This window comes from Lepidothrix coronata, unplaced genomic scaffold, assembly GCF_001604755.1.
Source record: "Lepidothrix coronata isolate B3197 unplaced genomic scaffold, Lepidothrix_coronata-1.0 Scaffold10, whole genome shotgun sequence".
NCBI classification, from domain to species: domain Eukaryota; kingdom Metazoa; phylum Chordata; class Aves; order Passeriformes; family Pipridae; genus Lepidothrix; species Lepidothrix coronata.
Window position 1 is genome coordinate 8,875,957 of NW_016690190.1, and position 14,081 is coordinate 8,890,037.

General features: G+C 41.9%; 1 protein-coding gene across 1 annotated transcript in view; it reads right to left on the bottom strand.

Moving 5' to 3' along the window:
• Positions 1-5,334: 5,334 nt before the first annotated feature.
• Positions 5,335-14,081, bottom strand: part of ST8SIA1 (ST8 alpha-N-acetyl-neuraminide alpha-2,8-sialyltransferase 1) — a 115,089-nt gene continuing 106,342 nt past the window's right edge. Inside the window, exon 5 of the mRNA XM_017804833.1 lies at positions 5,335-7,558. Within this exon, the coding sequence (XP_017660322.1) occupies positions 7,072-7,558 (487 nt within the window). The 3' untranslated portion in view covers positions 5,335-7,071. The remainder of the gene's footprint in view (positions 7,559-14,081) is intronic.

The following is a 14,081-nucleotide window of genomic DNA, read 5'->3' on the forward strand; positions in this document are numbered from 1 at the left end:
GTCCTGCCAGACTACTCCAAAACAGCGTCTTCCTGAAAACTGGACATCTTCTGTAGGTTTTGCTCTGCATACTAAATGCTCTGGGTACCCAAAAGGAAAACTTGCGCTCCTGAAGAGGGACTGTTTGCTTTCAGCGCATGTACGGATTATAAAAAAAAGAAAGTGTTCAAGCATTTTCTACAAAAATACATGCACAGAAGAAAAAGAAATTGTGATTACGGCACTTCTTCAGGACAGCAAGATCCTGGTTGGAGACATCTGAGTAGAGGCTCAAATCTGGGTCTCAGTACTCCAGATTATGCTGTTCTAATCAAAAGTGCTTTTCCTCTACGCATTTATTTTCAGTGAAATTTTTTCCTTTCCTATCAAGATAATCACATAATAACAAAGCTTCCTGCAGAATATGTAAATGCCTTACCTTGTTCATAAGAATTTAGCTTAAAATATATTATGCATCTGTAATTGCTCCCTTCCAATAAACAGAAAATGATGCAACTTGTCTTTGCTATGGGCCCCATCTGAGCAAAACAATTCATTGAATATACAATTAGAAATCAGCAGGAACCATCCAAAAGGTACTTTAGTGTTTTACTGAACACCAGCTTATTCATAAACCCAGAGATCAATTACTGCTGGTGCTGCTTTCATAAACTCACTCTGGATTCACTCACAGTAGTTAAATCCAGTCTAAAAGAAAAAAAAAGGGGGGGTTAAACTGGAAGGTGAAGACACCAAATAACACAATATATTCCAGGTGGTCTGAGTGCTAAAGGTTCACTTGCCTTGGAGGGTCCCAAATAGGATAAACATTCAGCTCAGCAGAAACCTGACCCACTCCACAGCAGCAGGGACTACACATACATTAATTTAAGATGCAGTTTTAATGGGCTCTTCTGAGACTTGCCAGGGATTTAAAGTGTTTCAGTGCAAGGAGCAGGCTGGTCTCCAACGGGATGAGCTGCCATCATTTCCACTAAGGCCAGCACTTCTGACTGTGGAGCAGGAGAGGGCTCAACACACCATGGGTAATTATCTGGGATCTGGTCTGCAATCCAGGAGCTGGTCACTGAACTGCATCCCCTGGTCCTGAGCCCCGGTCAGGGCAGCACCGGTGGGTCCTGGGCAAAGCCACAGCAGAGTGGTCACAGCCAAACAAACCACCACCAGGGAAAAGGCTCAAACTTCTGCTCTGCCCTGCACAGCTTAACCCTACAGACACAGCTGGAGTATTTTCACAGTCCTGCAGAGACCTCAAAATGGCCAGAAAAATCCTGAATCTGGTGGTGCCTGTCTCTCCTGATTGTTGAGAACCTACCCAACCATTTTCAATTAGCAACACTCCTTTTTCTTTTTTTTTAGTAACAGCTGAGAAGACAGTGTGATTCATTTTAAAGTATATGCATTAAGCTGAAGAGGCTGAATACACTAGGGCTCAACCTGCTGTAATAAAAACTAATGAAAATGAATAACCAGGGAGGAATGAGTAGCTGTTTAAGTTCTCATTGCTGCCAAAGAAATATCAGCTAGGGAGGACAGGTTAAGCCTCCTGTGGGGTATTTGCATTACACTTAGGAAAATGAGTTTGCTAATATTCAACAAAGAGACCACTAAGTCTTTTACTAATTGTTCTGTTAAAAAACTACAAAAAGTCAAATATATGATAGATTCCAAGAGACAGAATATGGGAATTCAAGGAAATAGATGTTATTTTACAACCAGCACTTTGAAAAATGCATCCTTTGTCCATCCTCTTTCTCTTCTCCAGTGATGGAATTACCAATAACTAAAAGAAATAGTATTCCATTTGAAGCTAAGTGTTGTTGGATTTACCAACACTTTAGAAGAAAAGATGGTTCAAATGACAAAGTGTATTAGCTACCTTATAGCTGACTTTTTTAAATCCCAGTTATATCCCCAAGGTGAATGGTCATCATGAAGAATAGAGCAGAGATCCTTCAGGAAAATGTCTTGAGGCAAAACACAAGTCCAGATGATTCCAGAAGGAAATCTGATGGAACCACATGACAATAGGAGCAAGTCCCATTAGGAAGGTCACAGCACACCAGGACAGTCACAGCACTAAGAACTTCCCTCAAACAGCCATGGAGATGGGGAATAGGCATTTCTGGACAATGAATTTTGCTTACTTGGAAGTATCAGCAAATGGAAACTTCACCATACCATTTCACTAAAAACACAGTGACTAAAGATAATAGCTGGTTAGTCCATTTAATATATGTGTTTAGGGAGAGTGGCAGGAGAGTAGGGAAAGACAGATTCTTCATCATCATTCTTTGTTCCACTGTATTTCCTCTTCTGTTTAATCAGCTTCCCCTCCTCATTGCATTTTGCTTTGCTGCCATCCTGCAGAAAAGCATCAGTAAGTCCCAGGGAGTCCCTTTTTCACAGACACTGCCAGATGAAAATGTCCTACAGTTGCTACGCACTGAGGATCTTCATAAAGAACTGATACACTCCAATTTCTTTCACCACTAATTTGATCCTCCTTTTTTTTCTGTCAGCATCCAACTCTTCAAGAACTACCTGTCCTTCATATAACCTGGACTTCTTCCTATACTTACTAAACCATCAAGCTGAAGAAGTCAGAGCAGGCAGCAAATGGCGAGACACCATTCACCTCCTCCAATATCCTCACTTCTAGATCAAAAGTTTCCTCACTCCTTATTAATTGCAGGCAAGGGTGAGTCAGATCTTAAGCTAGTTTTCTTGAAGATGTATAAAGGAAGGGTTTTACATAACTACCACAGTTCAGGACATGGAGTTTAAAAAAGCAGATGCTTTACTTAGTTTCAGCTCTCACAGAGGTGCTAACTCAGCAGTGTATCTTACAACATTACTTTGAGGAAACTAAGAAAAAGACAAAAGCAGTCAAGTCAAAAAAACAGCCAATATTTCTGTATTCTACAAAACTTAAGCTGTAACAAAGGCTTAGTCCTATGTCTTTAGTAGCTGGTTCACCCCAAACTTGGTCCCTTCACTTCAGCAAAAATACAATGTTCATGAATAGGAGTCCTTAGCACTGTAGCAAGGTTTGTGGCAAAATTATAGATTTTTTATTCTCATGAACACATGCACATTTTCTCTATGATTTAATTTGCTGGTTTCTGTTTGCTTGTCTGTTTCAGAAGGAGATCCAAAGGCTTCATAATAAACAAGAAGGAAAAGTTTTACATAGTTTTGTTGCAAGTTCAAAAACTGATCTTGATTTACTCAAAAACAGACACAGCCCCAAAAATATTGCATCTAGAGCAATTTCAGTACCAGCTATCTTCCATGTACAGCTCTTACAGAGGTATTTAAATTATTCTACTCATAAATGTGGGGCAATGCTTCCTATGGAGGTGGAGCAAAGACTCTTGCACTTCTGTCTCTTGTCAGCTCTATGATAAAATTCATATGTAGGAACATTAGCATATCACTTGGCCAATCTGAATTAGTTTTTATTGAAGATGAATTGCAGTAGCTTTCAACCTGGCAAACATTTGTGCAGCTTTAGCTACACTATCAGAGAAATTTGGGGACTGACAGTGGAAACAGAGACACTAGAGTAGGGAATTTCACTAACAAAGTAAACATTAAGATTCCAATTTACTTCAAAGAAAATACAGCAACACAAGCAGTAAGATTTGATTAAGGACACTGCCATCAATAGACTGGAATCAACTGATAGGTAAATGCTGGATGGATACAATCCCTCGCACCAAAGTTTGCCATGACTGTGAGATGTTGATTCCTCATGGTTCACACTTAACAGTTATCCTCCTGGATTTGCTTGTGTCTATCCTTAAGCAGAACCATGGTCCTATTCCATGGCGTGACCTCCCTTTTGAAGGCGGTCACATCTTTACGCTCCTGCATGCAATGCCATATTTCACATCAATGATCCCACACATGGATTGCCCTCCTCCTGGATTTAGGCAAGACAAGCCTCACACTGGGCATGAATGGAGCATATTTACTACAGCATTTTTGTCAGGTAGTAGCCACTCATGTTCACAGCTGCTTGGTTTTGTCTTTTTGGCTGCTCTTGCCATGAAAGACTTGCAGTGCTCTCCTGCATCCCTTTTTATTCGCTGGGCAAAAGCCTGATTGCTGGCCAGTGTTTCCACAGACTGACAAGTCAGCCAGCTAAAACAGATTTTGCTCTCTCAATAGGGGCATTTATTTATCTTATTTCCTCAACTTCCAGTTTCTGGAAGTAATAGAAAAATATACACCCTTTAATCCTTTACTTCCTCATCAAAGGTGGTTGCCTTTGTAAGATGCAGTTATATTCACCATACATACATGTGAATAGAACCAGAATTATCAATTTCTCCAACAGCAGTCACACATCACACACAGCTTGGGTCTCTCCTGTTCCCATAATTTCTAGGAAGCTATCTCCTTGCAAACATCAGGACTGCAGACAGGGAGTCACAAGACCACAGTCTACAGATTCAGTCTTACAGAATTGTGGAATATAACATCTTCAGATACCCAGGACACTGGTTCATCATGAACAAGCCAGATATTATGAAACATTGGACAGAATTTTCCTACAAAAATACATGTTTTTCCCTTGTTCTTCTAATCCAATTATTTTCTCAAGGCATGGAAAAAAGGATTACCAAAGGGCTGGAGAATTGGCAGAGAGTTTCAAAACTGAATTCCTAAGTATTGATAAAAATACCAAAAAATGACCAGCAAAGAGGCAGTTCCCCCCTACTCTACTCGTTCCCTGCCACCTCTGAGGAATGCTGGCATCCTGCTGAAGTACCATTTTAGCACACCATATTTCAACTGTTGTTCTCACAGATCATTTCATCTATAAAGCAATAAAAAGTGCAAAACTTGATGTGTACAATAAAAACCATACAGGCACCTCTTCTTCTCCAAGAAAGGCAGCTCAGTAAAATTCTGCCATAACAAGCAGTAAGGAAAATAATTTACTTTCAAATCCTTCTTCACCAAGTACCCACATCAAAGATAAAACAAACATAACAAAAGGGAATGAATTATCAAGTGATGTTCCATCAGTGCTTTGACTGTACTTTTAACAAAAACATGGACAAAGATAACATGGGCTATAAAGGTACATTCAGATTTTATCAGAACAATATCTAGAACACTATTTAATCCAAATCTCCACGTTACCCTTTAGCATTGCCCTGTAATCCTATGAAACAGTGCCCGTTTTATGCTTGGAATATCCATATTCCAATTTTATTATGAAACATAGCTTTAAAAAGCAAAACATGATTTTTTTTCCCCCCAGTCTCCTATATCGATAGTCGAATTATTCATATTTAAAGAAGAGCCATGGATTTTGCCTTTTTTTTTTTAATTATGTCTATATAACTTGCAGCTGGTAGTCTACAAGGAGAGACATTATCAACATATGACAGGACATATGCCCCAAAATACTGGCACTTTGGAGCTAAAACAGCACAGTAAGTTGTTGAGGAAACCTGATGAGATTTGTTGCTTCAACACCTTGACTAGATTTTCAGCTACTAATGATGGAGGGATAAGAAAGAGAACACTGATCTGGATTTTTTAAGTTAATGGTGATAACACCTTGCAGCTGAAATTGCACCATGGACTGAGCTGGTATTCTCTTCTTGTCCTACAGGGCTAAACAAAAGCAAACAAACAAAGAGATTTCTCATTTACATGGCGATCACAGGACCATCTGCTGCCCAAGTAACAACCCAAAATAAAACAGTCCTTCAGGCGCAGTGCAGGCTGGAGCAGTGTGTGTGCAATGCGCACGCTGACATAATTCACCCACTGCGAGGAGAGAGGCTGACTTATGTAAGGGCAGGCCATCCTCTTTTTCTCCTTTTTTCTTGCTGGCTATGCAGCTTTTCAGTGCTCCCAAAGGCTGTTTTATTTTTCAGACTCTCTTTAACCAGAGACAATCTTGCGCGAAAAGTACAAGTCTTTAAGGCTAACGTAACAATCCGAGCAGAAGAGCCAGTCACACACAGAGAAACAATTTTCAAAGCTTCGACTCATTTTAAATGACACTTACATTCATTTCTGCAATTTTCCTGCTGTAAGCAAATGAAGAACCTCATTCTGCATTCCACTGAACCCCTCAAATCCCCTCGACAGTCAATAAACACCTGGAGTGCAAATGAATACAGAATTAATCCCTAAGGCTGGACAGTAAAACAGGTCAGGAACCATCCCTACTACAAAAGTCAGTGTGGAAATCTTGCAGCAGGTCATCTGAAACCAGGCTGCACTTCACTACTGGTTTTGTAACACATCTTATTTTCAGACCAATTTGCCTTATCCAGCTCTTGCCCACAGTACAACATTAGCACAGCTGTAAGTGCAATGAACTAAACTATCCTGATAAAACCTACAACAAGTAGGTCTATCCATGCCCACTAGCAGGGCATTCCTAGGACGTTCTTCTCACTAGATTCTTAGCACTTTCACTCTCCCAAGAGTCTTCAGAGGAGCCGGTGGTCCTCAGCTCTTGGGGCTTTTAAGCCTTTCCTTTTCCTTCCATTGGGAAAACAAAAAAAAAAGAAAAAAAGGACAAAAAAGGGAAAAGAAACAAAGAAAGTCAACAACACACATGCTCTCTCTCTCACACACACACACACACACAAAAACAGAGGCGGGGAAAAAAAGGAAAAAGGTAAGTTAAACAGGATGCCGATCTGGAATGAAATGGATTTTTGAACAGACAGTCATATTTGGCACTGTCAGCAAAAGCTTGTGAGTGGCCCTGTGTCTCCCCGAGCCTTAATGCCCTTTCTACATCGGTCATTTAAAAACGTCCCCGGAAAGTTCAGCTGTGCTACTTCTGACATCGTTTTCACACTGCTGCTGAATGGACTCGATGGAAAGACACACTTCGTCCCATCCCAGTTCCATAAAGCACTAAACATTAAGGACATATTCCATTTGGCCTTCAAGTAACATTTTTATGGTCCATGCAGATCTGCAATTACTTTCCCTTTAAAAACAATCAACATAAAACAGAACTCTCTGTTGGAGAGCACGGAAATTAAAAAACTATTGGATCTTCCAAACCGACTCCTACAATCCTCAGGCAGAAGGCTGGATTAAAGGGTCCTCACATGGTTCTAGCTGCATTCTCAGTACACCACTTTTATGAAGAAACCAAAGCTGTAGAAATTCCTCCGGCATGGCGTGGAATCCAGAATCAGGCAAGACATTGTCATAGTAATGATGGCTAATAAACCTCCCGTGCAGGTCCACCGAGAACGGCCAGAAGCCATAAATTGTTACTTCTTCACACAGACCAAGGGCGGCACTGACTAGGAAGAGTCCCGTGGAAAGCCGTTTGCCATGGATACCTTTGCTCTTCCAGAACTTGCCAATGTCACGCAGGAAATTGGGGTTGGCAAAAAGAACCGTCTGCTTGGCACTGAAGTCCGCCAGGGTGTAATAGACACGTAGGGAGGGTCCTGTCCCTGTCTTCATGGAGAAGGCTGGCATGTAGATGTAGCTGTGGTTATACACCTTCACGCTGTCCACAAACGCCTTTCGAGACCACAGCAGATTCTGGAACCTGTCAAACCACAGGGAAAAAGGAGTTGGTCATACATAGGTTTCCCTAATCGTCTCATAACCCACCTAAGAACAGCTCTTCATATGCATATTTACAATTAACCGCACACTTTTTCCGAGCCCAGAGAAAGTCCAGGCAAACTTCTGACTGACTGACACTGCCCTACTTCTGAGAACAGAAACCTGAATAGACAGCTGGAAACTATCTAACTCCTGCTGGTTCCAAAACCTTTCTGATTTCATAGTTTTAAAAAACTTTGAATGAACACTGGTAATATTCTAGAAAACTCGATCCTTTTTAGCGACATTTTTCCTTTGTCCGAAAACCAACTTAGATTTTGAGGCAGAGGAATTTTTTTAAAAGAAATTTTAAAGTCTGTGTTGTTCATGTTTCTGAAAAACATACTAACAAAGAACCCAAGTTATAAGCTGGACAAGCAATATTTAAATAGAAACTTTGGACTTACAAACCTTGTAAGACTTGTCAGAATTGCTTTTACTATGCCTCTATATAGATTTAGATTGTGCTACCATAGTAGTAAATTCTTGTTCTGGAACTGAGAGAAATCTCATAGAACATACTTAGTTACAAACAATAAAACAAATCAGTGAATTAGGGTAAGTGGCAGGCACCATGAAAATTTAGCACATGGCACCAAATAATATTCAGAGCTGGTGTTTAAGATGGCACAATTTACACACTGAGTAGATTTAAAAGCATGTGGTATTTGTAGCGTGCAAGTTACAGGAGAGACTTGTTGACAACCATGACAAGGGCAATGAATATGCACAGATTATTTCTCTGATATGATAATCATCTCATCTCTTGTTATAAAATCTACAGCAGGTTACAATTTGTTAAATTGCCAATAGCTATTTGCTGATGTCTATTTTATCCCTGATATGTTAGACTTACATACTATTCCACAACCAGTATCCTGTCAAAACTATAGCCTTTCCTTGCCATATGCTTCTGGATATGCCAAGATTGAACGAGAAATACGGCAGGAAATCCTAGGCCATTCACACACACCAAAACCTGCGCCAATGTTTGAGCTGTTCTGATGTCTTATACCAATGAAATCACATTTCAGAAAAATATTGAAGTATCCCAAATATGTATCACTGAATGTAGTTGGTAGGAAGGTCAGAGTCATGGTAAAACACAATACTTAAAGACCAAAATTTCTAAGTAGCAGAAACACTTGCTGTTCAGGAGTGTTGACTGCATTGATGGGTACCTTTGCATAAGAAAGTCACTATGATACACTCTTGATACTCTAGTTGCTTTTCAGATTCCACACAGTCTTAAGAGCGCCAGTACCCCACCTTTACCACTTAACAGTGTCTGTAGCCTTCAGCATGCAGGCAAAGCTTACTGCACTGAAAGCCACTTCTGCACGAGCCTCACACACTCCTTCCATTGCAGCTGGGTTGTTCCCTAGCATGTGATCCCTAGTTCTTCTCTCAGCTCCCAAATGTCCATCTTGCTGTTGTTGCTGCCCCCTCTCTCCATGTCCTGCAGCTAAGGCAAACGTGTCATGATTGATTTCTCACACCACAGGAGTCAGAACAAAAAAGTTAAGTCAGCAGCACTGGATTTATTTTCCTTTCTCTAGTAATGGCAGAGAGATAGGTATAAGAATACCTTTTTAAACTGTTATGAAGGTATCAACCTTATGTATAGACCTCTTTGAAACAAAAACAAGAATTGCACACACAGCAACATACACAGGTTTAAGCAGAATGCCAGATGACCTCAAGAAGCATCAAACAAAATTTCATCTGAAACAATTGCCAACAAGAAACCTAACAGCTTCAGCAGCATTGATATGACTCATACACGCCAGTTTTTTTGAAGTCTTTGTTTTGGAAAAAAAACTTAGTAAGTAGAAACAACATTTTCAACATACAGTATTTTGTCTCCTGGTTTGCTACAAGCTTCTTGCAAAATTTCCTTCACGTGGAATTAGAATGAAGCTGTGTTGAAGGAACCCCCCTGAAATCTGCCTGGGTCTTCACTGCCTTTTTGCTCTGCAGATCTGCTCCTACTGCATGGTGCTACTTGCCACTGGCTTCCAAGTGAGAAATCAAATCAACACAAATGTACAAAACAAAACAATAATTTCATAACTTATTGCATTTGGCATTCTTTTCTGTAGAAACAGCCAAGACACAGCTGAGTTTAGAAGGCCAGCCAAGACCAAGGTGCCCTGGCAGAAACTCACTGTCTGGCTGTACCTTCTCACATGGGCCCTCTCACTCCATTACTATCAGACCTGTAACTAAGCGTTCCCCAAAATAAGTTTTGCCATCCTCTTCCCAATAAGCAGCAATTCAACCTGACAGATTATCAGGACAGGACTTGGATCCATCCTATCAAGCTTCTTCCATTTCCATCAGGACACAGTCACTGAGCGCAAAAAAAAAAAAAAAGAAAAAAATCCCAAGGTTAATACTTTCAATATTCATAAAATCACAGAATGGTTTGTGTTGGAAGGGACATTAAAGATCACCTAGTTCCAATCTCCCTGCCATGGGCAGGGACACCTTCCGTTAGACCAGGTTGCTCAATGCCCCATCCAACTCGACCTTGATGAGCACTTTGTGCTCAGAGCCCAGTACCCAAATATTGTTCTAATAACCCTAATCACTTTTAAAAGGTAATAAGATCAGCATCAGGCTTTCAGACTATTGACCTCATCAGAATTTGGCAAGAGGTGAGCATTGCAGGCTCAAAATTCCTTTCACAGTAAAGAGATCTTGAGCTCACAGCTTGATGCGATGGGGTCCTTGCACCTTGGCTAAGGAGAAGGCAGAGACAGGTTCACTGTCACTCCTGAAGTCAGTTGCACAACATCCTTTCCCTCTTAAAGCTAGTCCACAAATTTCACTCCAGAGGGCAAATAGTTGTGGTTATTCTAAAACGGCATTTTCCAGCAAATTTACCATTCATAGAAAAGCAGTGCGCAGCTCTGAGTTGAACACATTAAAATTGCTCAGTCTCAGAGGGCCAGAGACTCTCTCTGAATATTCATTTGCTATCATTGCCACAACATGTTTACAATTCTTCTAGATGAATCTCCCCAAATGCCTTAAAGTAATGAGAGGTGAACAGCACTGCCATGAGAGAGGTGCATGGGAGGGACTCCACACAGAAGGGACAGCATTTGTCATGCTACTGCAAACTGTCCTTCAGAAACATCATCACCTCCTGGAAACCCATGCCTCATTCAAATGATCTGGATCGCAGTGTTGGTAGGCATCCCGCCCGGTTCAACAGATGGACATTATACAGGTGGCCAGGAGCCCGTGCAGAAACATAAAACATGATGATTACGGCTGGTCTGATGGTCTAACAGCCAAAAAGCTGCTGCCCATCTTGCACTCCTCGTGAGCAGAGATATCAGAAGCAAATGAAAATTTCTGTTCCCTGTTTGTAAAAACAGCAGTGCTCTCCAGCTTTCTGACACTTCCCAGGATGGTTAGAGGCTGAGAAATCTGGGGACAAATGCTGTGTGTAAGCAAGTTTCTAGAGATGGTGCTGGAAGCTCAAGTGTATTTTCCTGTAACTCCCAATCCAGACAGGGAGTCCTCCAGGCAACTCCCTCCAGCAGTGGCTTTGAGGGTACCACACCACATCTGTCCCAGCAGACAGTGAGCAGGCTACTCCATGCCTGACAGAGGAGGGCTCTTTCCCTGCAGCTGACCAGCTCTGTAGTGCATGTCTGAGCAAGATGATATGTTTTTCTCCTGCTTGTCCTGTCATGAATCAGAACAAGCAATGAATCCAGCAGCCTGATGCAGTCCTTGCATCCATACGGATGCACAAATGCCCTCCCTTGTGTCGATCCTCACCCAGAACGAGGAGCTGCTGGTTCCTAGCTAGTGCGTGTCTCTACCCAACAAGCTGTGAACATTCAGTACTCTCAGGGCACAGCCCAGCAGCTGTGCAGCTCCTACACACACACACACACACACACACACAGAGCTCAAAAGAAATGCATCAAATACTCCAGCCCCTCACAGAAGAGTGCATCTCGGGCGATGCTGTCCACCCAGCACAGCTCTGAGCAAGGAACAGCTGAATGGCTTTCAGGGTCCTCCCCTGACCTTCCGCAGTCAAGCTTGCACAAACGCATGGCAGGTTGCCAGCATTTTGATAAAACTGTAGCTGGAATCTCCCAAGCCCTGAGCAGCACCTGAAGACTCCAAGGGCTGCACGAGTTGCTCAGTGATTTGCAGTAATGCGTCCCGGCAGCTTGACGGCAGCCCAGAGAGGCGCCGACAACGGTGAACGCTGGGGAATCACGACAGCTTCAGCCCAGGCACTTTCTTTACACTGCACTCATTAGTGGACAGTGAACAAGTAAAATCATCAGCAACACATTTTTGCTGTCAGGTCCATATGAAAGGTCAACTTAAAAACCACAACTTTCAACAGCGTGTGTAGGCGCAGCCACGCAGATATCAGAGAAATAATTTCCCTGCTACCAGCTGTAGAGTTCCGTCGAATACGCTGCTCTACTTTTCCAGGGAGAAAAATTCATCCAAGAGAAAACTGCCACAGTACATTTTCGTGACAGTACAGTCAAAGATTAAGAGCATTAAGTGTTTTGGGTTTTGTTTTTAATCTGTTTTTAATGTCCTTATTGATGTTCTTTAGCAGATATTCAGGGACAGGACTACTCTCTGGTACGGAGAGACCACTTCCAGTAACCACACAGAATTTGCTGCAGTGACATTGAGCTAACCCACTTGCAGATAATTATGGCAGCATTTTCTTGCATCTTGGTTTCTTTTTGATCTCCCCAGAGAGTCACTATCTCATGCCTATGACGATATCCCAGGCACTTACTGTGTTGGCATCTGCAAAGTCACAAATTCAGCATTCTGGATTAATTGCGAGTTGACTTATCGGAGGGAAAAAATAAAATTAAGTGATGAAGGGAAGAGCTCAGATGCCAAATAAAATGTGTATTATTTTAAAATTAAGACAAACAGAGCTCAAGGGAATAGAGCAGAAAGTATAAAGACATGCATTTGTCCCTGTGACAAATAATAACCTCACAAAAATTATTTAGATAATTTGATGTCAGCATTAGCTAAGAATGATTTAGCAATTTGCTGCAGCTGTTGGAATATGCTTACAGCTGGGGTCACAACAAGTCAGCTTGCAACCACACATCTGAGCCTCCACCGCTGCGACAGACGGGTTTTACTGCACTCGTTTCTCAGAGTGCTTTTCAAAGAGCAATGCCCTCCTTAATGCCCCGTGCTCTCATTCATATCATGCTCTTCTCGACTATCTGCCCCTCCGGGGCTTGTGCAGCCAATCTTACTGAAACACAGACTGTGTCTCAACAGCACACTGGTTTCCATGTGCTCATTCTCCACGCTGGCACTTTTAGCATGCATTAGGTGCAAGGCAGACTATTCTACTTGTCCACACAGGGAGCCAGAAATGAGCAGTTAAAGCACGATAAATGGACCCCCTTCCCTGTTTTATGGCAGCTTCCCCAGCTACACAGGCTACTGTTTACTTAGCCTAAGGACAGCTACCTGACTTAGGATTCAATTTTAATCCTCTTAAAGACAATGGCAAAACCAATCTAAACCCAGTCTAATCTCATTTCAAACAGCTTCCTCAGGAAGGATTCTCCCAATCTCACTGTGGGTCCCTCCACATGCAACATGGTCACCCAGCTGAGAGCTCGTGGAACGGTGGGGTGATGCTAATCCCATCTATTCCTTCCCATTTGCCCTCCTCTCTTTCCACCTGACTGGCCCTTATGGACCCAAAGACAGGAAATCTTCCACTCAGAAGCAAAGACTCAGTCTTTGGGAGTGACTGACTCCCAACTCACTTCAGCTCATCCCATACCTAACACTGCCTGCAGCATGCTGAGACCCCCCCACTGCCATCCCTACTTATGGATGGGGGCTTCTAACCTCAAAGAGCCTGTACTTTCCTCTCCTCTCTGGTACCAAAGATTAAAGACAAATTAACTTCATTCTCCTTTTAATGTGCTTTTTCAATGGTGTTTTCCAGCTCAGGGATTCTGGTTACTCTCACCATTAGCTCCAAAGACCCAAAAGCAAAGAAATACACTCTTTCCACAGGGACTGCAGACTACATCCTTTTCTGTTTCTTAATGACAAACTGTCCTTAGCAGATGACCTTCAGAATAATTTGATGCACTCAGAAAGTCCAGTTAGACACGGCAGAGGTAGGCTCTAATCCCCATGAAGAGGTAGGCTGCTTTTCTGACTGAATTAAGTATTAATTAAGGCTTTTTTTAAACCTCCACCCATTACTGCTCTTACACTGTGGCCCTGGGAATACTATATATAGTGCCAAGGGAAAGCTGACTCTCTGTTTTTCAATGGAACACAGAGCTATCCTATGCACCAAAGCAATGAAACATTAAAATCAGTGTTCACTGATATTTTGGGACTGTGTGTGATCCTTATTCTGCCAACTCAAATTAGAATGTGCTTTTAATAGCTACTCTTTCCAAAAC